The sequence below is a fragment of the Oncorhynchus mykiss genome, chromosome 1 (assembly GCF_057628025.1).
Source record: "Oncorhynchus mykiss isolate SJ-2025 chromosome 1, ASM5762802v1, whole genome shotgun sequence".
Taxonomy (NCBI): domain Eukaryota; kingdom Metazoa; phylum Chordata; class Actinopteri; order Salmoniformes; family Salmonidae; genus Oncorhynchus; species Oncorhynchus mykiss.
In genome coordinates this window covers 77,947,231-77,973,129 of record NC_143022.1, presented here as the reverse complement: position 1 = coordinate 77,973,129, position 25,899 = coordinate 77,947,231, and the positions used below count along the sequence as shown (strand labels likewise).

Here is a 25,899-nt window from a genome sequence, read left to right as displayed (position 1 = left end):
GAACGATATATCATCGAAGAGATATGTGAAAAACACCTTGAGGATTGGTTCTAAACAACGTTTGCCATGTTTCAGTCGATATTATGGAGTTAATTTGGAAAAAAGTTCGGCGTTTTGATGACTGGATTTTTGTTTTTTTTTGGTAGCCAAACGTGACGCACCAAACGGAGCGATTTCTCCTAAACAAATAATCTTTCAGGAAAAACTGAACATTTGCTATCTAACAGAGTCTCCTCATTGAAAACATCTGAAGTTCTTCAAAGGTAAATGATTTTATTTGAATGCTTTTCTGTTTTTTGTGAAAATGTTGCCTGCTGAATGCTAACGCTAATGCTAACGCTAATGCTAACGCTAAATGCTACGCTAGCTAGCTACTGTTACACAAATTATTGTTTTCCTATGGTTGAGAAGCATATTTTGAAAATCTGAGATGACAGTGTTGTTAACAAAAGGCTAAGCTTGAGAGCTAGCATATTTATTTCATTTCATTTGCGATTTTCATGAATAGTTAACGTTGCGTTATGGTAATGAGCTTGAGGCTGTATTCACGATCCCGGATCCGGGATGGCTAAGTGCAACTGGGCTTATAAGTGAGCATTTCACTGTAAGGTTGAAAACCTGTTGTTTTCAGCGCATGTGAAAAATACAATTTGATTTGATTTGATTTTGAGTTTGTTAAATAGCTTACAGAAACAAATAACAAAATGTAGACCTATCCCATCTTTTTTTAAATACATTAACTTGTTTGCAGTCCACATTGTTATAAGTAATAGCATAACTTCAATATGGAAATATATACACAGCATTCACACTGATATACTGTAGGTGCTAGGCCTACTATTAATCACATTATGGCTGAGCATGGATATGCTAAATGTTGTCAATAAGCAAGATTAAATTCATTATTGAGAAAGCTTGAAAAGAGTGAATAATTATAATCAAATTCTAAACAAAATGAAAAGACAACTTGTTTTAAAGATGCTATGCTTAACAATTGCTCCCCGTGGGCGTATACTGTACTACTAAAACAATGCAAACTAGGGAGGGTTTTAGGCACATCCAAACTTTTCACTGTAGCTGGACAAAAATCCAATATAAAGAGAAAGGGTGAATGTCCACTCACCGTTAAACAGCTCCCAGGATGTTTTATAAACATATTGGAACAATCTTACAGATCGCAGTAACACTTCTCCAGAAGTTGCATTGTATTCGCGCCATGGACGTTCTCACCATAAAACCAGGATGGTGAATCATTCCAATAAGTTTGGTTTTAATAACATTTTACGAAAACCAAGCAATCTATTTAACAGAACAACAACAAAAATAAATACGTGTAAAATGTAATGATATCATGAAATCTCCAAGATAGAAAAGACACAACACATTGTTGTAGAACCAACCTTTATTGTAGCAGGGTAAGGCTAGCCTATGGGGGGCTTGGGGTTTGAACATATGAAACGTAAAATAAGCAATTGTGCGCATCACGGCTGGATAGGCTGCGTTTACCTCGTCAAAAGTTGTGCCATAACCAACCACGTTACTGTTGAAATCAGATGTTGGCTGGTCTTAAATACAGTGCTGTGTTTGAGACCACCTAAAGGGATACCGATTCAAGGCCAGGGCAGGGTTCAGACCCAGATCCCCGAGCTTAATGATGAGCTTGGAAGGTTCTATGCTGTTGAATGCTGAGCTCTCGTCAATGAACAACATTCTTACATAGGTATTCCTCTTGTCCAGATGGGAGATAGGGCAGTGTGATGGCGATGGTATCATTTGTGGATATATTGGGGCGGTAAGCAAATTGAATTGAGTCAAGGGTGTCAGGTTAGGTGATATGTTCCTTGACTAGCCTCTCAAAGCAATTCATGATTACCAAATTGAGTGCTAGTCATCTAGTTCAGTTACCTCTGCTTTCTTGGGTACAGGAACAACGTTGGACATCTTGAAACAAGTGGGGACCGCAGACTGGGATAGGGAGAGGTTGAATATGTCCGTAAACATTCCAGCTAGCTGATCTGCGTATGCTCTGAGGATGCGGCTAGGGATGCTGTCTGGGCCGGCAGCCTTGTGAGGGTTTCCCCTTTGTAGTCCATGATTGTCTATAGACCTTGCCACATACGTCTCGTGTCTGAGCTGTTGCATTGCGACTCCACTTTGTCTCTGTGTTGGCTTTTTGCCTGTTTGATTGCCTTATGGAGGGAATAACTACACTGTTTGTATTCGGCCATATTCCCAGTCACCTTGCCATGGTTAACTGCAGTGGTTCACACTTTCAGTTTTGCTCGAATGCTGCCGTCTATCCACAGTTTCTGGTTTGGGTAGGTTTTTATAGTCACAGTGGGTACAACATCTCCTATACATGTACACTTCCTGATGAACTCAGTCACCGTATCCGTGCATTCATCAATGTTATTCTCAGAGGCTACCCGGAACATATCCCAGTCTGCGTGATCAAAACAATCCTAAAGCATGGATTCCGATTGGTTAGACCAGCGTTGAATAGACCTCAGCATGGGTACTTCCTGTTTGAGTTTCTGACTATAGGAAGGGAGGAGCAAGATGATTTGCTGAAGGGGGGGCAGGGGAGGGCCTTGTAGGAATTTTGAAAAGTTGAGTAGCAGTGGTCCAATGTTTTACTAGTACTACAGTCAATGTGTTGGTAGAACTTCGGTAGTCTACAATATATGTGGCCTCAGGATATGTGGTTCCCAGTTTGCATAAAGTCCAGTGTAGTTCTCTGAGGGCCGTCGTAATATCAGCTTGAGGGGGAAAATTCACGGCTGTGATTATAACCGAAGTGAATTCTCTTGGGAGGTAATAGAGTCGGCATTTGATTGTGAAGTATTCTAGGAAAGAACTTGGGTTTCTGTATATTATCACAATCACACCATGAGTGGTTAATCATGAAACATACACGCCTGCCATTTTTCTTTGCAGAGAGTTCTTTATTCCTGTCTGCGCGATGTACTGAGAACCCAAATGTCTGTATGGATGGCGACAGTATATGCCGTGAGAGCCATGTTTCCTTGAAACAGAGTATGTTACAATCCCTGATGTCTCTCTGGAAGGAGATCCTTGCCCTGAGCTTGTCTACTTTATTATCCAGAGACTGAACATTAGCAAATAATATACACGGAAGCGGTGGATGGTGTGCAAGCCTACTGAGTCGGACTAGAAGTCCACTCCAAAAACCTCTTCTCCGCCGGCGGTGTTATGGAGCAGCCACTGGAGTAAGTTCAATTGCCCTGGGGGCTACGAACAAAGGATCCATTCCGGAAAGTCGTATTCTTGGATGTAATGTTGGTGAGTTACCACCGCTCTGATATCCCAAAGTTATTTTCGGCTGTATGTAATAAAACAAAAACATTTCTGGGCTAATAATGACAGAAATAACACGTTAAAAAAATTCAAATACTGCAAAGTTGCTTAGGAGCTAGAAGCAGAGCTGCCATATCTGTCGGCGCCATCTTACATCAATCTGATTGGGCTGATTGGCTCCCCAGTGGGTGGGCCAATCCATGTCTACGCCCCTGATGCAAACAGGCATGATGACAATTGCACATCACAAATAGCCTAGCCTACTAACCAACACTTCGGACTAAACCTTTTCAATACCTCGTTTGCATACCCATTGTTGCTTTAGTTAGCATTTACTGGTAGATATCATAAGTTGAAACGTCTCTCCTACCAACTACCGATGTCATTCTTCTGAGAGCTGCACACTCTTGCTGCCTGCAGATGATGTTCCTCTGAAACTTGACTATGTGTGAGGCGCGCATGTGAATATATTTCACATACTCTGCGATTGTATAGTCTACTTTGTGCATGATTTCTCTATTGTACTAGATAATTGATAAGTCATATACCTCCACTACACTACTTTTATACGTATCAGTCGTGATTTAGGAGTATACGCAATGCCCACTGAAAAGAAAGTGGGTATTCGGCTTATATCTGCATATACTGTAGCCTCCACTACACCATTGGCCCTTTGTTTTACAAAAAGTGCACTCTCCTAAATGGGTGTGCTGGTATTACAGTTGCTGTCGTTTCAGAATCACAAACCTGTCACAAAATGAAGGCCTATTCTGTAGGTTTGTCACTGCGCAAACATGTCTATAAAATATATCATGGCTGTTAAGATACTGTATTAATGTATCTAGAAAGGAGTGTATATATTTGGCATGGCCGAAGCAGTTTTATGGGTTGACTGAATGGAAGCTGATAAAAGGAGTTATTTACTCTGCTAGTCACAGCTAGTCTTGGGAAGAAATGATGAGTCCTCACTGTCCGAGACCGAGTCAAGACCAAGTACAATGTTAGGTGAGAATTATCGGTTAGTTGAATGATTAGAATATTCCGCCCTGAAACATATGATTGTATGGAAGTGATTAGAATGTATAAAATCATAATCAATAAATGTGTAGTTCTAGTCAGAATTAGGGTAAAGACAATGTCTTTATGTTATTATAAACACAGACTGTCTGAGCTTGGTGCCGACCTGACTAGAGATTGGTGGAGAACAGGGAGTACGTGTCAAGAACAAGGTCACAAAGCTCTGGCGACTGGGTAGCAGGACATGTGTGTGCGTCTGTTTGTGTGTGTGTGTGTGTGTGTGTGTGTGTGTGTGTGTGTGTGTGTGTGTGTGTGTGTGTGTGTGTGTGTGTGTGTGTGTGTGTGTGTGTGTGTGTGTGTGTGTGTGTGTGTGTGTGTGTGTGTGTGCGTATGGCTGTGTGAATGTGTGGGTGTGAGAAGTCAGTATAAAATGAATGTCTTTGTATTCTTGACTTTAGAACGTTCTCTGAATAAACTGTACTAACCTTTTAAATAAGCTGAGTCTTTGACTAATTATTATTATACCCATAGTCTTACAAACCTCGGGAATTGGTCAGAGCTATTGATTGATTGTTATTATCATTGGAATTGGAAATTCTCTTTTCACCGTAGCGCTGCTTTAAAAAACCCTAGAGTTGATGTCTGCGCCCCCGTTGAATTCTAATTAGCATAATTAAAACAATTTCCATAAAAATCTGTCAGTTTAAACTAGAGATAATCCTGCTATGTCGCACTTCCGCATCTGCGGTGAAAGGTGATAGAGCTAGAGTGGTGTTTTGCTCTATGACCCCCACAAGCGTCTTGGGACTCGTCTGAAGTCGGTACAGTCGATCTACCAACTTCTGTCTGTAGCATCAGAACACTAATATGACCACTCTGAAAAGGCGAAACTCTCACGAACAGGTGCATGCTGGTTGTTTTGCTCTAGGACGCCCTCAGGCCTCACAAGACTCTGAAGGTCCCCCAGTACCAGTTGAAAACATTTCTGGAACTATTTATGGAGACTGTTTAGTGCCAAAAATAATAAGAAATAATTGTTTCATGATCTTCTTATATCTCTCAGATATAAGATAAACACTTCAGAAGAAACTTGCTTTTGGGGGAACTATCTGTTGTTCCATGTAGTGAATCTGTTATTCAATGTGTTTGTATGGCCTAATAGTTAGGCCAAATAACACTTGCCATACAATATTTTTATTATATATGTTTTGATATTTAACTAGTCAAGTCAGTTAAGAACAAATTCTTAATTACAATGATGGCCTACCGGGGAACAGTGGTTTAACTGCCTTGTTCAGGGGCAGAACGACAGATGTTTACCTTGTCAGCTCTGGGATTTGATCCAGCAACTTTTCAGTTACTGGCCCAACACTCTAACCACTTGGCTACCTGCCGCCCCATCATAATATATGCACAAACCGTACCGAACTGTTTCGGTTGGGAAGCATGGGTCCGCCTTTAGTCTGTAAAGGGTTTACATCAGCCAAAAATAAAACCCTCTGTGTCTCCCTGTCTCTCCCTCTCTCTCTTTCTCTTGCTTTCTCTCTCCCTCTCTTTTCTTCCTTCCTTTCTCCATCTCTGCACATACTGTACTGTATGTCCTAATAATGCTTTACATGGGAGTGGGTCCATAGGATTGTATCTGTTCGTTAGTTTTTTATTGGGATTTTTTTGGACCTGAAATAGGTGTGATACAGGAATGCAATGTAAACTGACTTGTGGCACATGGGCTTATGATTCAGATTTCTGTGAAACTTCATGATAAATACTAGTTTCTTTCTCAACAAAATCTAGTATGACAGGTTGTAAATTCAGGGAAATTTAAAAAACTTCCTAAACTCCCTAGCCCAGATTTGAGGAACTGCTTGGTTGTCACATGACATTGTCCACTACCTTCTATTATTGAACTTGACGACTGCAGAAACAATGATAAAAGGGATGTGTTCAATAATAAAGGGACAGAGATACAGTATAGCAAAACTAGCTCAGACACAGATCACTCACAGAGGCTGACATCCACGTGAAGCGATCATAACGTGTACACGAGACGAGATAGATAAGCATAGATACTGTACAGAACAGAGAATGGGAGACGGAGAGAGATTCCCCAGGTCAGCACTGCAGATTGATCTGGACTGTTTCTTCGTGTCTGAGGAGTTTGGATTCATCCTGGAGCAGCCAGCAGTAAGGCATCTTTTTCCAACTTTATATATGTACTTTGAGCTGAGCATAAAAACATTTCAAAATACTGCAATTACTGTTAACAGATAACGTTATAAATGGTGAGTCTTCAGGTTCATCAGTTGCCATTTTATTTATTACATTATTGGTTAATTTTCCTTTACATGCTGTTTAGTTTTCTGTTAAAACAAGCTAGACTCTGCTGCTCTTTACAAATTTGATCTACTCACTAAGTCACCATTCAAATAATTTCCTGGTATTGTTTTGTGAATGTGAAAAGCAAAATTAAAGAACCTACGTCCACATTTAATATCAGTCTGTAGACTTCACAATAGAAAAAATTAGAAGTGTGGAATTACTTCTGTGTCAGTGACCTATAGTATTTCCTCCAGTAAGTCTTGATCCACAAATCCCATGTGCTACCATGATTTTAAACTCAGAAATATGTTTGCTTTGGTTAATGTTATATGGATACCTATTGATCTTTCTCCCTCCAGCGTGCACTGAGCTGTGAGCCAATGGCAGTTGTTCTGTTCTGGTCTCTATTGACTTACACTGGAGACAGTGTGCTCAATGTCAACACTAGATCAATGAGACTTGAGGGACTAGATACAGTTCTACTCTCTACTTCAGATCATGCTTTTATCCCATCACACCATACTGCCATGTCTAGTTTCTTTCTAACCAAAATCCAGTATGACAATCAACATGTTGTAAATTTAGGGAAATTGAACTTCCTAAACTCCTTAGCCTAGATTTGAGGAACTGCTTGGTTGTCACATGACATTGTCCACTACCTTCTATTATTGAACTTGACGACTGCAGAAACAATGATAAAAGGGATGTGTTCAATAATAAAGGGACAGAGATACAGTATAGCAAAACTAGCTCAGACACAGATCACTCACAGAGGCTGACATCCACGTGAAGCGATCATAACGTGACAATGAGACTGGAGATAGATAAGCATAGATACTGTACAGAACAGAGAATGGGATGTTATATGGATACCTATTGATCTTCCTCCCTCCAGCGTGCACTGAGCTGTGAGGCAATGACAGTTGGTCTGTTCTGGTCTCTATTGACTTAGACTGGAAACAGTGTGCTCAATGTCAACACTAGATCAATGAGACTTGAGGGACTAGATACAGTTCTACTCTCTACTTTAGTGCATTCTTTTATCCCATCACACCTCATTAACTTACAGTACGTTCCGATTTCAGACAGAAACATATTTTTTGCTTGAACTTCTAGAACCAACCATTTTCTTATTTTGCGTATAGTGCACAGATAAAACAATGTACTGTCATATCTAGCTATATGACCTTTGCCCATTTCAGACAGACCTTCCAGATTACTACCGGGTATGGATGGGCTTGGCCAGCAACCTCACACCCCTCATCCAAACACATCAGCTGCGAGACCTGGTCAATGAGGTGAGAAACCACATGGACTGTATCTCAGTCAACAATCAAATACACTTGATTTAGGCTTCAGTACTGATGTGATTATGCATGTGTCTGGGCTTGTGATGTCCGTGCTGACGTGTGCAATGGTGGGAAAAGTACCCAATTTTCATACTTGAGTTATAGGTAAGATACTTTAAGAGAAAATGACTAAAATCTAGAAGTATTTGGTTTTAAATGTATCAAAAGTAAAAGTATAAATAATTAAACATTTGTTATATTAAGCAAACCAGACAAGTTTTTTTTTTAACGGATAGCCATGGGCACAGTTCAACACTCAGACAAAATTCACAAACAAAGCATTTGTTTAGTGAGTCTGCCAGATCAGAGGCAGTGGGGAGGATATGGGATGTTCACTTGATAAGTGTGTGAATTAGACAATTTTCCTGTCCTACTAAGCATTCAAAATGTAACGAGTACTTTTGGGTGTCAGGGAAAATGTAAGGAGTAAAAAGTACATTATTTTCTTTAGGAATGTAGTGGAATAAAAGTAAAAGTTGTCAAAAAATATAAATAGTAAAGTAAAGTACAGATTCCCCAAAAAACGACTTAAGTATTTTACACCGCTGCGTGTGTGATTGTACCAGTGTTGCTGATAGACTCCATACTAACAGACTCATTGTTACCATTTTTGTAAACAGATGCCAGTGCTGAGTCCCCATCACCTAAAGGGCCACCGGGAGCTGAGGCTGGCTCACCTGGCCCTGGGCTTCATCACCATGGGGTATGTCTGGCAGGAGGGGCAACACCTGCCGGCCCAGGTAAAAATCAGCTCAGAGTGAACTTTAACCTCAGACATGAACACTGGAATCTGTCCCATTGATTGTTGGCATGTTCGGTGTTTGTGTTTATTAGACTCTCCCCAAATCCCTGGCTCTGCCCTACTGGCTGGTCTCCAAGAGACTCGGCCTGCCTCCCATCCTGACCTATGCAGACTCTGTTCTGGGCAACTGGAGACTCAAGGACCCTACAGGGTGAGCTGGGCCTTTGACCCTTACACCCTGGTCTGTCACTATCCCTCACCTCTACCTACTTGACCACTTTCTTTCCAACCCGTACCAGTATGCCACTACACCTATGTCCACAACCATTTCGTCTACTAACACGACAGGACTATGTACTGTTTATGAAACACATGCAATGTATTGACATTCTTTCTCACACTTGTTATTTCAGGGACATGGAAATTGGGTGAGTTTGACAGAACCACTGTCATGAGAATTACATCTCCTGTAAATTCCTGTTTTCGGTTCAGTTTGGTTTCTATTTGATATTGTTGTGGTTTCCATGTGATATTCATGTGCATTTCAATATAGGAACTTGGAAACACTGTTCTCTTTCCCTGGGGGAGAAAGCTGTAAAGGGTTCTTCCTGGTCTCTCTTTTGGTGGAGAGGGCTGCTAGCTCAGGGATACAGGCAAGTCTCTATGTGTGTCTCTGTCTTTCTTTGTCTCTGTCTCTATCTATGTACTGTATCTCTCACACACTTCACATCTCTCTGTCTCTCATTATAACCCTGTTTCTCCCTCTCTCTCTGTTTTTGTAATCTCTTTCTGTCTTTCGTGGTCTCTTTCGCTATGACCATTAAGGGGCTTTTGATTATGAGTCCTAATTGTCCTGAACTACGTCTAGGGGGCGTTTTCAGTGATGAATGCTGTGGTAACCTGTGACATCATCAGCATACAGAAGGGCCTCTACAAAGTGGGCCAGTCTCTGAGGAAGATGAAGGAAATATTTGAGCTCATGCACAGTAAGTTACATCCTTACCTTATCCACAGTGAATCATATCCATACCCAGGTAGTATACAGTTGAAGTCGTAAGTTTACATACACCTTAGCCAAATACATTTAACTTCTTAGTGATCCCTTCGCACGCCAATCCCGTTAACGGGATTGATTTGACAACACCCAGTGAAATAGCAGCGCCAAATTCAAAAACAGAAATACTCGATAATAATTAATGAATCATACAAGTGTTGTAAATCGGTTTAAAGATGAACTTCTTGTTAATCCAGCCACAGTGTCAAATTTCAGAAAAGCTTTACGGTGAAAGCAAACCATGCTATTATCTGAGGACAGCAACCCATCAAATAAACACATGAAAATCACATTACAACCCGCCAGGCGCGGCATAAAAGTCAGAAATAACGATATAATTCATGCCTTGCCTTTGAAGATCTTCTTCTGTTGGCACTCCAATATGTCCATTAATCATCACAAATGGTTCTTTTGTTCGAGAAATTCTGTTGTTATATCTCCAAAATGTCAATTTATTTGGCGCGTTTGATCCAGAAAAATACCAGTTCCAACTCGTGCAACATGACTACTAAGTATCAAATATAGTTACCTGTGAACTTGATCCAAACATTTCAAACAACTTTCCTAATCCAACTTTAGGTATTTTTAAACGTAAATAATCGATACAATTTAAGACGGGATAAACTGTGTTCAATAACGGACGAAAACAAAGTGGAGCGAGCTTTCAGGTCGCACGTGCCAACCACAACAGTACACTAGACTCAACCCTCGTTCTGAACAGCCCTACTTCTTAGTTTCTCAAAGGAAAAACATCAACCAATTTCTAAAGACTGTTGACATCTAGTGGAAGCGATAGGAACTGCAAGCAAATGCCTTAGAAATCTAGATCCACATAGAAAACCCATTGAAAAGAGAGTGACCTCAAAATATTTTCTGGATGGTTTGTCCTCTGGGTTTTGCCTGCCAAATAAGTTATGTTATACCCACACACATAGAGTGTTTTCTATCCTAATCTACCAATTATATGCATATCCTAGCTTCTGGGCCTGAGTAGCAGTGAGTTTACTCTGGGTACACTTTTCACCCGGATGTGAAAATAGTGCCCCCTAGCCTTAAGAAGTTTTAAACTCAGTTTTTCGCAATTCCTTACATGTAATCCGATTAAAAATGCTCTGTCTTAGGTCAGTTAGGATCAACACTTTATTTTAAGAATGTGAAATGTCAGAATAAGAATAGAGAGAATTATTTATTTCAGCTTTTATTTCTTTCATCACATTCCCAGTGGGTCAGAAGTTTACATACACTCAATTAGTATCTGGTAGAATTGCCATTAAATTGTTTAACTTGGGTCAAACATTTCGAGTAGCCTTCCACAAGCTTCCCACAATAAGCTGGATGAACTTTGGCCCATTCCTCCTAGTGTAACTGAGTCAGGTTTGTAGGCCTCCTTACTCACACACGATTTTTCAGTTATGCCACAAATTCTCTATAGGATTGAGGTCAGAGCTTTGTGATGGCCACTCCAATACCTAGACTTTGTTGTCTTAAAGCCATTTTGCCACAACTTTGGAAGTATGCTTGTATGCTTGGGGTCATGGTCCATTTGGAAGACCCATTTGAGACTACGCTTTATCTTCCTGACTGATGTCTTGAGATATATCCACATAATTGTCCGTCCTCATGATGCCATCTATTTTGTGAAGTGCAGAAGTCCCTCCTGCAGCAAAGCACCTCCACAACATGATGCTGCCACCCCTGTGCTTCATGGTTGGGATGGTGTTTGTTGGCTTGCAAACCTCTCCTTTTTTCCTCCAAACATAACGATGGTCATTATGGCCAAACAGTTCTATTTTGGCTTCATCAGACCAGAGGACATTTCTCCAAAAAGTACAATCTTTGTCCCCATGTGCAGTAGTAAACCGTAGTCTCTGTCTTCTTCCTTGCTGAGCGGCCTTTCAGGTTATAGGACCTGATTTACTGTGGATGTAGATACTTTTCTACCTGGTTCCTCCTGTATCTTCACAAGGTCCTTTGCTGTTATTCTGGAATTGATTTTCACTTTTCGCACCAAAGTACGTTCATCTCTAGGAGACAGAACGCGTCTCCTTGCTGAGCGGTATGAAGGCTGCATGGTCCTATTGTGTTTATACTTGCGTGTATGTAAATGTCTGACCCACTGGAATTGTGATACAGTGAATTATAAGTGAAATAATCTGTCTGTAAAGAATTGTTGGAAAATGACTGAATCAGATGTCCTAACCGACTTCCCAAAACTATAGTTTGTTAACAAGAAATTTGTGGGGTTGTTGAAAAACGATTTTTAATGACTCCAACCTAAGTTTATGTAAACTTCCAACTTCAACTGTATATATTGTTGCGGGCTCAAGGGGGTGGGGTTTCAAGAGCACCAAGTTAAATAACCAAACACGCGCACAAAGCACAACACCACTCCCCTCACCTCTCCCTGACATGTGCAACCCCCCCCCCCCCCCCCCACGAGGGACGGTGCAGCTCCCTAGAGCATCCCTCCTGGTGAGGGCATCGGCATTTCCATGGGCTGCACCTGATTTGCGGACGACAGAGAAAGCAAAGGGCTGTAAGGATAGGAACCAGGGTGACCCGGGCATTACTGTCCGTATTCCGTGACATCCAAACCAGTGGTCCGATACGAGGGTGAAGTGCCCTCCAAATAACTAATATTTCAGTATCTCCAGCGTCCACTTGAACGCTAGACATTCTTTCTCCACAGTGGAATATATTTATTCCTGCGGCAACAGCTTCCGGCTGATGTACACGACTGAGTGTTCCTCACCTTCTTGTAGCTGTGATAGGACAGCACCCACCCCTGTTTCAGACGCATCGGTCTGTACCACCAGTGGTTTGGAGAAGTCCGGGGTCACCAGCATTGGTCCAGAACACAGTGCTCCCTTTTGGTCCTGGAAGGCTTTCTCCATCTCCCCGGTCTACGTCACTTGGGCGGGCAGACGGCTCCTGGTCAGATCTGTCAGGGGGCTGGCTAGGGAGGCAAAGTGGAAAATAATTATCTGGTAGTAACTAGTCAATCCCACAAATGTGCGTACCTGCTTCTTGGTGAGGGGGCGGGGCCAGTCCCGAATCCCCTCCACTTTCTTCACCTGGGGTTTGACACATCCCCTCCCGATTGTTTACTCACGATGGAGACGGAGAATCCAGTCCATCATCCTTTGGAAGGTGGCCGGGGCCCTGTGCAACCCAAAGGGCAGCTTCTTGTAGTGGAACAGCCCATCAGGGGTGGTGAAAGCACTTTTCACCTGCACCTCGGGAGCTAAGGGCACCTACCAATAACCCTTCGCCAGGTCAAGTGTGCTGATAAATCGGGTGGTCCCTAGCCGTTCGATTAGTTCATCAATTCAGGGCATGGGGTAGGCGTCGAACTTTGAGATTTAATTGACCTTTCTAAAATCATTAGAGAAGCGAAAGGTGCCATCTGGCTTCGGCACCAACACTATGGAGCTGCACCACTCACTTTTCGACTCTTCGACAATATCAGCTTCCAGCATTGTTTTCACCTTAGTCCTGATGGCCTTGCTCCTTGCTTCCGATATGCGGTAGGCTCTCAACTTCACCTTGTTCCCGGGTTCGATGATGATGCTGTGCTGTACCAGATTGGTGTGTCCTGGTGTGTCCTGGTTAACTGGAGAACACATCCTGGTTCCGGCCGACAAACTCTGTCAGCTCCTGGTGCTGTGCTTGGCTCAGCAGCTCCCCCAGTGGCATCTTCGCAGGCTTTGTCTCTGTGGTAGCCTTCTTTGGGGCAATAGAGCAGAGTACATCACGTGCATTCCATTTCTTTAATAAATTCACATGGTAAATCTGTGTCAGATGCCTACGTCCCGGCTGTCTGACCCTATAGTTGACTTCACCCACCTTCTCAAGGACTTCGTACGGCCCGTTCCATCGGGCCAAAAACGTACATTCTGAGGTGGGGGCCAACAGCAACACTTTGTCTCCTGGCTGGAAGTCTCTTTGTTGTGCCCCTCTATTGTACTCCCACGGTTGGGCCTCCAGCATGTGTTCCTGTACCAGGGCCCCAGGGTTTCCATCCGCGCTTGGTCCACCATGGGTTGATGGGGCGATGGTTGCTTCTTTAGCCACGTCCAGCAGTCCTCGGGGTTGTCTCCCATACAGGGGTTCAATGGGAGAAAACCGTGTTGAAGCTTGGGGCTCTTCTCAGATCAAGAACATCAGGCAGGGTAGCAGCTGGTCCCAATTCTTTCCATCCGCCTCCATCACCTTCTTTAGCATCTGCTTCAGGGTTCGATTTAATCTTTCCATCGGTCTGTGGGTGATACACTGAGATGCGCAACTGGGTTATTTTCATTAGTTTGCAGAGGTCCTTCATGATTTGCGATATGAATGGGGTTCCCTGGTCAGTTAATATCTCGTCAGGGATGCCTACTCGGGTGAACAGCATGACTAGCTCATGTGCGATTCCCTTGGTGGCTATGATGCAGAGGAGAATGGCTTCCGGGTACCTGGTGCCATAATCCAGAATCACCAGGATGTATTGGTGCCCTCGGTTGCTCTTTGGTAGAGATCCCACCAGGCCCATTGCGATCCTGCTGAAAGGGACTGAAATAATGGGTAGGGGAATTAAGGGGCTGCAAAAGTGTGGTTTTGGCGCCACCTGCTGGCACTCCGGGCAACTGCGGCAGTAATCCTCCACTGCTCTCTTCACACCTGGCCAGTAAAATATTGCCTTGATCCGGTCTAAGGTCTTCTCCACCCCTAGGTGAGCCCCAAGAAGGTGGGAGTGCGCCAACTGCAGGGACTGGGCACCAACAACAACTCCATGAATTCGTCATTATTCTTCACCACCTGATACAGCAATTTCTTCTTTATAGAACCTCCAATTGGGACGTGCTGAACTGGCCCACTAGAGAGGCGGGCTGTGGCGCCACCTCATGGTCCATCGGGAACAGGTCTTCCAGAGTCGCCACACCTGCCTCCAGTCTTGCTTCACCCCAGCCACCCTTTGAGAGGGGTTCTGTTGACTCCTGGTAGTCCACCTTCTGGAATCCACACATCCGGGCATCACTCCTTCTGGTGTCCCTCCCACCTCTCCGGCTTCCTCCCTTCTGGTTCTCTCCATTCCTCACGTCTCTGAACATACTGGTCGACAGTTGGTGGAACATCGGGAAATACCTCCCGATAAGGACCGGCACAGGCAGGTTCGGGATGACTCCCACTGACCTTGTGTGATGTCCCTTTGTGGTCTGTAGGTGGAGGAGTGTGGCAGGGTAGTCCTGGGTCTCACCGTGTATGCACATGATGGCCACGGTGTCAGTCAGGTTCGGGGACTTGGCAAAGTCAGGTCGGATCAGGGTCACCATACTCTCGGTGTCCGAAAGTGCAGTGGTGTCCTTTCCGTTGGCTCTTACCGGGGTGACAGGGGAAGGACCACTCTCCTCAGCCCAGCATTCCATCAGCAAGCCCCAGGGACGGCCAGTGGCTACCTCACTGGCTGAGGCCAAAGGCATCGGGACATCGTGGTTTGGACAGTTCCAGGCGATGTGTCCCCGCTCACCACACTCGTAGCATTTCCTGCTGTCCAGGTTCAGAAAGGGGCGTTGTCTCTGGGAGCTGGCTGTTGGTGTCCTCCCATCCTTGGCTGGGGTCCCGGCATGGTCCTCCGCCCTTTTCGGCTCCTTCGGGCGAGTGGAGAGTTCAGCTTGCCATGGTTGTCCACTGCACAGAACCTTGAAAGCCATCTCTTGACCTCCCGCCAGTTCCACCAGCTGATCTGCACTCTGCGGGTTAGCTTGGCTTGCTAACCTTTTAGCTTCGAATGGGAGAGAGCGTAGAAATGTATCTATGACCACTTACTCAATGGGCATGAGCGTCAGTGTTTCAGTAGTTAGCCAGCTCTTGGCCAGCCTAATTAGATCATGCATTTGCGACCGGGGGTACGCTGAGGCATCATATGCCCAATGATGGAATCTTTGTGCCCTGCTAATCAGGGTGTAACCATACTGGCGCAGGATTTCCTTGTTCAGCCCCTCGTAATGCATCTCCTGGTCTGTCGTCAGATCCTGATAGGTTTTATGTGCTGTGCCTGACAGGAAGGGTGCTAGCAGGCTTACCCTATGCTCATGGGACCATTTTTTTCCCTAGCCGCCATCCTCTCGAAGGCTTGGAGGTAAGGCTCAATGCTCTCAGCCTCTGTCAGCTTCAGTATAAACCTACTGGGTTTGGAACAAGAGACTGCTGCGCCTGCAGCCACGCTGGCCTGGGTGGCTGTCAGCTGGTTGAGTTGAGCTCGCAGGAGAGCGGTCTGCTGACGCTGTTCCTCCAGCAGCTCCCGATGCTTCCATTGTGCTCCATGTCTGTTTAGTTATTGAGCTTGGTTCAAATCAGATAAAAAAATAAAATCAAAGTTTATTTGTCACGTGCGCTGAATACAACAGGTGTAGACCTTACAGTGAAATGCTTACATACAGGCTCTAACCAATAGTGCAAAAAAAATGTTAGATGAACAACAGGTAGGTAAAGAAATAAAACAACAGTAAAAAGACAGGCTATATACAGTAGCGAGGCTATAAAAGTAATGAGGCTACATACAGACACTGGTTAGTCAGGCTTATTGAGGTAGTATGTACATGTAGATATGGTTAAAGTGACTGTTCATATATGATGAACAGAGAGTAGCAGTAGCGTAAAAGAGAGGTTGGTGTGTGGTGGGTGGCGGGACACAATGCAGATAGCCCGGTTAGCAAATGTGTGGGAGCACTGGTTGGTCGGCCTAATTGAGGTAATATGTACATGAATGTATAGTTAAAGTGACTACGCATATATGATAAACAGAGAGTAGCAGCAGCGTAAAAACAATGCTAATAGTCCGGGTAGCCATTTGACTACCTGTTCAGGAGTCTTATGGCTTGGGGGTAAAAACTGTTGAGAAGCCTTTTTGTCCTAGACTTGGCACTCCGGTACCGCTTGCCATGCGGTAGTAGAGAGAACAGTCTATGACTGGGGTGGCTGGGTTCTTTAACCATTTTTAGGGCCTTCCTCTGACACCACCACAGAGGTCCCGGATGGCAGGCAGCTTAGCCCCAGTGATGTACTGGGCCGTACGCACCACTCTCTGTAGTGCCTTGTGGTCAGAGGCCGAGCAATTGCTGTACCAGGCAGCTGTAGAACCTTTTGAGAATCTCAGGACCCATGCCAAATCATTTTAGTTCCCTGAGGGGGAATAGGTGTTGTTGTGCCCTCTTCACGACTGCCATTTTAGTTTGTTGTTGATGTGGACACCGAGGAACTTGAAGCGCTCAAATTGCTCCACTACAGCCCTGTTGATGAGAATGGGGGTGTGCTCGGTCCTCCTTTTCCTGTAGTCCACAATCATCTCCTTAGTCTTGGTTACGTTAAGGGATAGGTTGTTATTCTGGCACCACATGGCCAGTTCTCTGACCTCCTCCCTATAGGCTGTCTCGTCGTTGTCTGTGATCAGGCCTACCACTGTTGTGTCGTCTGCAAACTTAATGATGGTGTTGGAGTCGTGCCTGGCCATGCAGTCGTGGGTGAACAGGGAGTACAGGAGGGGACTGAGCACGCACCCCTGTGGAGCTCCAGTGTTGAGGATCAGCGTGGCAGATGTGTTGCTACCTACCCTCACCACCAGGGGGCGGCCCATCAGGAAGTCCAGGATCCAGTTGCAGAGGGAGGTGTTTAGTCCCAGGATTCTTAGCTTAGTGATGAGCTTTGAGGGTACTATGGTGTTGAAAGCTGAACTGTAGTCAATGAATAGCATCCTCACATAAGTTTTCCTTTTGTCCAGGTGTGAAAGTGCAGTGTGGAGTGCAATAGAGATTGCATCTTCTGTGGATCTGTTTGGGCTGTATGAAAATTTGAGTAGGTCTAGGGTTTCTGAGATAATGGTGTTGATTTGAGCCATTACCAACCTTTCAAAGCACTTCATGGCTACAAATGTGAGTGCCGTCTGGCCCTGCAGTCTGGCCCTGCAGTCTTGTGTATGTTGACCTGTTTAAAGGACTTACTCACGTCGGCTACGGAGAGCGTGATCACACAGTCGTCCGGAACAGCTGATGCTCTCATGCATGCCTCAGTGTTGCTTGCCTCGATGCAAGCATAGAAGTGATTTAGCTCGTCTGGTAGGCTCGTGTCACTGGGCAGCTCACAGCTGTGCTTCCCTTTGTAGTCTGTAATAGTTTGCAAGCCCTGCCACATAAGATGAGCATCGGAACTGGTGTAGTATGATCCAATCTTAGCCCTGTATTGATGCTTTGCCTGTTTGATGGTTCGTCACAGGGCATAGCAGGATTTCTTGTAAGCTTCCGGGTTAGAGTCCCGCACCTTGAAAGAGGCAGCTCTACCCTTTAGCTCAGTGCCAATGTTGCCTGTAATCCATGGCTTCTGGTTGGGGTATATACGTACAGTCACTGTGGGAACGTCTTCTATGCACTTATTGGTAAAGCCAGTGACTAATGTGGTGTGCTCCTCAATGCCATCGGAAGAATCCCAGAACATGTTCCAGTCTGTGATAGAAAAACAGTCCTGTAGTTTAGCATCTGCTTCGTCTGACCACTTTTTTATTGACCGAGTCACTGGTGCTTCCTGCTTTAATTTTGCTTGTAAGCAGGAATCAGGAGGATAGAGTTGTGGTCGGATTTACCAAATGGAGGGCGAGGGAGAGCTTTGTACGTGTCTCTGTGTGTGGAGTACAGGTGATCTAGAATTGTTTTCCCTCTGGTTGCGCATTTGACATGTTGATAGAAATTAGGTAAAACTGATTTAAGTTTCCCTGCATTAATGTCTCCGGCCACTAGGGGCGCCACCTCTGGGTGAGTGGTTTCCTGTTTGCTTATTTCCTTATACAGCTGACTGAGTGCTGTCTTAGTGCCAACATCTGTCTGTGGTGGTAAATAAACAGCCACGAAAAGTATAGCTGAAAACTCTAGGCAAGTAGTGTGGCCTGCAATTTATCACAATATACTCTACTTCAGGCCAGCAAAATCTAGAGACTTCCTTAGATTTCATGCACCCCCCCCCCCCCCCCCCCCCCTCCCCTCCATGTCGTCATTCAGCCACAATTCCGTGAAACATAGGATATTACAGTTTTTGATATTCATGATTGTACCTCATCTATTTTATTGTCCAATGATTGCAAGGTGGCGAGTAGTATTGACGGTAACGGCAGCTTTCCCAGTCTCCTTCTCAGGGTCCTGACCAGGCATCCGGCTCTTTGTCCTCTGTACCTGCATCACTTCCTCTTGCAAATAACGGCGATGTCTGTTCTGTGGGGTGTTTGGAGAATGTAATGTGCATCGTCTTGTTGTAGAAAAAATCTTTGTCTAATCCGAGGTGAGTCATCGCTGTCCTGATATTCAGAAGCTCTTTTTTGCCGTAAAACTGCTGCCATTTCTTCCGGCGCTATTTTAGTTCATGGTTTGCTTTGCCCGCATTCTCCACCACATGTAGCAGGCTCAAGGGGGTGGGGTTTCCACATCACCATGTTCAATAACCAAACACGCACACAAAGCACAACTAGAATTCAAATGGGATATTTATAAGGGAAATTTGCACACTGTGGGAAAGGGGGGAATTGAGCAACCAGTTCACAGTCCACAATCTGTTCTCGTTGTCCGTTTCATTCCTAAAACTCGGGTCCTCAGCCAAACCGGTTCGGTACACAGTGGAGGTAATCAGACAGTCCAGGTTCAACGGGTAATCACACAGATAATTCTCTCTTCCCACACTCTCCATAACACACGTTTCCCTCTCAGTCCTCTCCCAGGTTGTGCAGCCCGCTTTCTCTTTTATCCACAAGCACTCCATGGCCTAATGACCCACAGGCTTGCCTCATAGGGGCAGGAAGTCCATATAAGGCTTGAGAGTGGAGCTGGCGGGCTGCAAGATATCTCCCTTCAATCACCACTCCCCTCACCTCTCCCTGCCATCTGTCACAATATATATATTGTGCAAGTTATTGGAATATTGAAATATTTCTGTTTTCAGGGCATGTGGACCCCACTGCATTCCATGGAACTCTGAGAATCTTCTTCTCAGGGTAATGTATGATACAATCCATACATATCCAAGCCATTTAATTATCAACTAAATGTATTCAACTTATTAGACATTTGATTAATTTGCCCAAGTTATTCATAAGACATTAACAAAACGCATCAGTGATTTATATTTTCAACTTTCTGAAGAGGCAATGTGGGAATGCCGCTGTCTGTGTGCACGTTTGTAGCACTTTGTTTAGCAGTTAGCAAAGATGCTAATGCTAACCATCTTTTGGTAGATGGAAATGCTTTTCAAAATGCCTTTTCAATGAAATGTTAATTACAGAATTATATCATTATTTGCTGTAATCCAGTGATGATTTGTTTAGCAAACTCTGAAATCACATGTGTGCTACAGAAACACTGCTATTCAAACAAGTCTCTTGTTGGTGCACACTTGAATGAAAGAGCATCTATGCTGAGCATACAAAACATTAGGGACACCTAAGAACAGCCTCAATTCGTCAGAGCATGGACTACAATGTGACAAAAACGTTCCACAGGGATGCTGGCCCATGTTTACTCCAATGCTTCCCACAGTTGTGTCAAGTTGGCTGGATGTCCTTTGGGTGGTGGACCATTCTTGATACACACGGGAAACTGTTGAGCGTAAAAAACCCAGCAGTGTTGCAGTTCTTGAAACACTCAAAACGGTGCGCCTGGCACCTACTACCACACCCCGTTCAAAGGCAGTTACATATTTTGTCTTGTCCATTCACCCTCTGAATAGGACACATACACAATCCATGTCTCAAGGCTTTGAATGACGTGTATTTAAGGTGACATCAACAAAGGATCATAGTTTTCACCTGGTCAGTCGATGTCATGGAAAGAGCAGGTTTCCCTATTGTTTTGTACGCTCAATATATATTCTACACCCAAAAATGATTTTTCTCAAAAGTGGTCTCCTGATGTGGTTTATGCATTGTTGTGGACTTAAAACATACAATTGTGCTGTTTTTCTATTAAAAAAGTGTGATTTTGAGAGAGAAAACCTAAAAAAATAAAAATAATTCTGAAACGTGGAAAAACAAAATGGAGAAAACAGAATTTGGCAAAAAATAAAACTGATTTTATCCCAACAACATTGTGTGATAAGGTTCATGCTATAAAAATGAAACTTTCTGCTACTATTGCTATTGTTACTTCTACTGCTGTACAACCTTATCCATTATCCCTACATTATGTACCCCATTCTGTGCTGTAATAGTTTCATGCATAACCCTGTATTGTGCTTTCGTAGATGGAGGGATAACCCCATGCTTCCAGAAGGGCTGTTGTATGAGGGTATAGTTGAGGAGCCGATGATGCTGTCAGGAGGAAGTGCTGCCCAGAGTTCCTCCATTCAGTGCTTTGATGCACTACTGGGCATCTGTCATGACGACCATGCAGGTATAACCCCATTCTGACCCAATAAGGCTCTGTTTCTGAATAAAAATTCCAGGTGAATTTCCAGTAATATTTCAATTTGGGTTTGTCGTGGAAAATTACATAATTAGTCATGCTATCCCATGATTTATTGCTTAATTAAAGAATAGTCTCTTGTTATATGCTAGTGTTTTTCCTAACCTGATACACACTTGTCTTGGTGTGACTTCGTCATAAGACTGGGTTTACAGCTTAGAGATAGGAGTACAATAGAGTGTTTGTTGATGTGAACGCAGTTAATCGGTTGAACCCTCGGGCTATCAACCTTGTGCTATCTTAAGTTTACATAGACAACGAATTACCTTTTATACACTACCTGCTGACTGCCACGTAAACAGAAAGGGGTTGTATGTATTTTCTCTATAAAAGCATTGATCCGGCACTATTCATGGAGCTTTTCAACTATGCACTGTTGAGTGGGTAGTTGATTCTCCATTTTTGCAGATCTTATGATAGTGTTGTTTGAAAGAATCTGCAGTCTCTCTTCCCTTTTATTAGATATTCCAAGGCAGGTTCTAATCCAAGCGTATCTCCCCTCTGATCTCACCTTTCCCCTCTCCTCATTTTTCCTCAATTGTTCCCCCTCTCCATCTCTCCATGTACAGCATCTTTCCTGAAGCGCATGCGGGAGTACATGCTCCCCTCCCACCGCCAGCTGATAGAGACTCTGTCTGGCTGTCCCCCTCTACGTGACTTTATCCTCTCCTGCTCCAGCCCTTCTCTCTGCATCAATTATGACTCCTGTGTGTCTGCCCTGGTGAACCTGCGGAGTTATCACCTCTCCGCCGTGACCCGGTACATCACTGTACCTGGTCACCGGGCCCGTGCCATGCGCTGTCCACTCAATGGCGTAGGCTCAGCGTTGGATGAAACCGGAACCGGAGGCTCCAGCCCACTGCCCTTCCTGAAGAGCATCCGTGATGCCACTCAGAGAGCACTGATCTCACAGACCTGACTCACATCACAGAGTCAACGCTGATATAGATCACCATCGTTTGGTTACTTATACAGCATATGTTCCATCAACATGGTGTTGTATCAAACTGTCGCTGCTCTGCAATTCACATTGTATACCATAGAATAATTTCAGCACACCTTTCATCATTGTATTGGTTGTATATACAGTATATATCATTATGCTTGACTAATATATTTTCTCTTGCTGTGGCAAACACTACATAATTATTGTAAATATTACTCAAACTAGTTGAAAATTGGGTTCTGGCGAGGGCCTGCCCACTTCCAACACTGCCTAGTGCGTTTTAGTTTGATGATCTATTTGACTAGGAATAACCAAGAGAATGATGTAGAGCACGGCTGTCAAACTCATTCCATGGAGGGCCGAGTAACTGCAGTTTTTTTTCTTCTTTCAATTAAGACCTAGACAACCAGGTGAGGGGAGTTCTTTACTAATTAGTGACCTTAATTCATCAATCAAGTACAAGGGAGTAGCAAAAACCCGCAGACACTCGGCCCTCCGCAGAATGAGCTTGACACGTGATGTAGAGCTATCAACTAAGCCATCACAGCTAAATGCTTTATATGCCAGTTGTTTATGACCTAACAACACAACTTTATGGTTGTGGAAAATCTACATCCCAATCGACATACTAGCATAAAAGACAAATACAGATGTAGGATCTTCATTTGAACCAGTTTCCTTCAGCAGGAAAAGAATCCTGCAAGCAACAGGAAATGTGAATTATTATGTGGAATACATTTTTGATGAAGTTGATACAATTTTATTTCGGGTGAATCAAGTCTGATATTTAAAGTGGAAATTACAAACTTTAGAATTCTTTCAACTTTGCATTTCCTGCTGGGCATAAAAATTCTCAGCAACAAAAATAGTGATCAAATGAAGATCCTACATCTGTGTGCGGTATATCGAAATCTTAAAACATTGATGCTTAGGTGATAGTGGTGGTTTCTGTGATAGGTATTGAATTGTAAAACAGTTTACCTTGTAAGCTTCATTGTGGAACTCCAACTCTACCCAAAGTACATCTTAAACCCGCCAGCAGTTATTTGGATCATGGTTTCAAGGATGCTTGAGAAGGAACCCTCAGTCATGAAGTGTGATGTTGGCTGGCTTACAGTAGATAAACCACATGGTCTTACCAGCCATGCTTTTGTATGGGGTCTCAAATGGCCCAAAAAAATGATGGTTGTTCACTGATGTCTTTTATGGTTATCTGTCTGTAGTAGTGGCCACAGTACTGGGTCGGGTTGGTAAAAGGGATTGAAAGTGGATGGTCCTGTGATGTGCACAGCACACTTAACATGAAAGTACCTGGCGGACGCCATAGCAAATCCTTCACTGATGTGGTAAACTGCAGTAGGCTACATGCCTCAGCATTGCCTCACATTTCAACTTGAAACATCAGTATGCAGTTTGAGAGGGCTCGCTTGTCAAGTAGCTTTTATGACTAGATATCCCAATAGTGGATAGAGTAAGTATGGGTAGAAATGCCATGCCATCATCGCCTGGCTTTAACCACCATGGGTATGTGGATAATGAGAAGGCCCTTACATTGTTCTATAAAGGGAGATTTTCTATTCCATCAAATTCTTCCTGGAAAGTTGACACGTACAAAAGCACAGTTAAACTCATACACTATAAATATCCTTAGGGACCTAAACCACTTAGCTCCTCAGGGAGCTGAGCCACTGAGCTTGCGTCAATTATCCAACCTGTTTCACCATAGTAACTATGGTTTCACTGTAGCTCGGGATCTTAGCTCCACAAGCCGGAAGTGAGGGATGAAGCAATATAGGGAGGGAGGTAGAGAGAGGGAAATTACACCCTTGAATTCAGGTGTCCAAGCAGACAGTATCTTGGCAGCAGGTGGCAGGCTGGAAACTGTCATACCTCAGGGCACACCAGTAGTGTCCCTGCCAGAGAGTGGGCCAATCACATTTAGAGAAAGAGAGGGCGAAAGAGTTCTGAGAGTGACTGGGCAGACCTCTACACAATCCTACACTGCAGCTGAGCCCTGGTCATGCTACAAGTCTTTCTCAACAAGACAGGGAAGAGAGCATAGATTAAGACATGTACTGTACCATGTTGATGTACCTACCGGTTCTCAGATGGTCCAACTTTTTATACTCCATCAACATTGCTTTGTGTCAAACTGTCGCTGCCCTGCAATTCACACAGTATACCACAGAGTAATTTCAGCACACCTCTCGTAATTATATTGGTTTTTATTGAAAATGCATTTTGTGTGAGGTAAAAACAGTACAAAATGCATAATATTGCACATGATCAATGAATTGCACTTCCTTAAGGTATCGCTATGTGTCTGTCTTTCAGTATGCTACAGCCAAATAATGAAAGACTTGGTAACCCAGTCGACAAGAACAGATGTGTGATTGAATCACATTATGTCTGTGTGACATTTTTAATGTGAGATTGAAATGATTGTCCATAAACTAATGGTGCAGTAAGTGTATAGTTTTAGTGGCTACATCAACTGAATCTCTCTGCTACCAAAGTCACTATCACTGGTTTAGAAATATAAAGATTGCAAGTTCAGTGCATGGATTGCTTCTCCTGGGTGGTGAGTTGATTTCACCCCAACGTAATCATATAGGAGTTGGTAATCAAAGGCGTTTGGTGCTGATCAGTGTTAATCAATCAATTGCAGAATTATAGCATCATGTGAATGACCACGTGGTCTGTGATGAGGATCAATTAAGCCAAGTGTGTTAGAATGTGAAATACATATCGCAGAGAGAATAGTGATGAATTTCATCATGTCTTTACAGTACATTTCCTTGCTGTGGGTGAGAATAAGTTAGTGCGATGTTAGCCAGTACGTAAGTTAAAGACACAGAAAGCTTTATGCGTGTGACATGATAAAGAAGTTGCAAAATATGCTTACTTTTTCAACTGATATTTAAGAAAAGCATTTAAGGTATTTAAAAACAAAAGTCTGCTGCAGGTTGAATAACACAGTAATAAAACATATCAATAAACTTTAATATGTTAAAAATAAGTCAATTTTTTCTATTTCTGAACACTGAGGGATTAGAACAGCTTCGAGGAGAACTATAGGATAACATCCTGTTTCTAAAAGATAACGCAGTCTAGGATCTCAGATACCTCAATCATTCTTAACATACTCCTGAAGTGTGTGTCTGTGTGCAGACAGAGAGAGAGACAGAGAGTGAGAGAGAGTGAGAATGAGGGAGAGAGATGGAAGAGAGAGAGAGAGCGAGAGAGATGGGAGAGAGAGACAGAGCGAGCGAGAGAGAGAGATGGAAGAGAAGGAGAGAGAGAGAGAGAGGGGGGAAAGAGAGACAGAGAGAGAGGGGAGAGAGTGCGAGGGGCTAGAGAGAGACAGAGATTGGGTTCTCTCAAGACTGGAGAGAAGGGGCAAGAAGGGTTCATGTAGTTGGTTCACTAATATACTGTAATGTACTGTATATAACTTCTTCTTCCATCTCAGTCTCCAAATGTTTGTGCTTTGCCGGCTGATGTACGGTTAAAGTAGCTTTGTAGAGAAACAGGCCTTCCACATGGTGATTCCTCTTCTACTCAAGCAGAGGTCTCTGGGGAAAGAGACCAAAAAGGTGTGCCATTGGAATTCATAAATAAAAAAGTGAGAGAAGCATTTGCCCAGTAAATAAATAACATCCGTCTTCATATTGTAGGCTACA

General features: G+C 43.6%; 2 protein-coding genes across 2 annotated transcripts in view; one reads left to right on the top strand and one right to left on the bottom strand.

Moving 5' to 3' along the window:
• The first annotated feature begins 6,296 nt into the window (after nucleotides 1–6,296).
• LOC110529307 (indoleamine 2,3-dioxygenase 2) lies at nucleotides 6,297–25,221 on the top strand. The gene is made up of 10 exons (XM_021611433.3): nucleotides 6,297–6,519; nucleotides 7,857–7,952; nucleotides 8,624–8,743; nucleotides 8,838–8,956; nucleotides 9,159–9,173; nucleotides 9,299–9,398; nucleotides 9,614–9,731; nucleotides 19,754–19,805; nucleotides 21,050–21,198; nucleotides 21,840–25,221. Exons 1-10 carry the CDS (start codon nucleotides 6,421–6,423, stop codon nucleotides 22,187–22,189), a joined length of 1,218 nt encoding a protein of 405 aa, XP_021467108.1. The 5' UTR covers nucleotides 6,297–6,420; the 3' UTR covers nucleotides 22,190–25,221.
• Nucleotides 24,426–25,899, bottom strand: part of insyn2a (inhibitory synaptic factor 2A) — a 28,541-nt gene continuing 27,067 nt past the window's right edge. The window contains exon 5 of the mRNA XM_090240696.1: nucleotides 24,426–25,791. The gene's annotated coding sequence lies outside the window, so the exon portion shown is untranslated. The remainder of the gene's footprint in view (nucleotides 25,792–25,899) is intronic.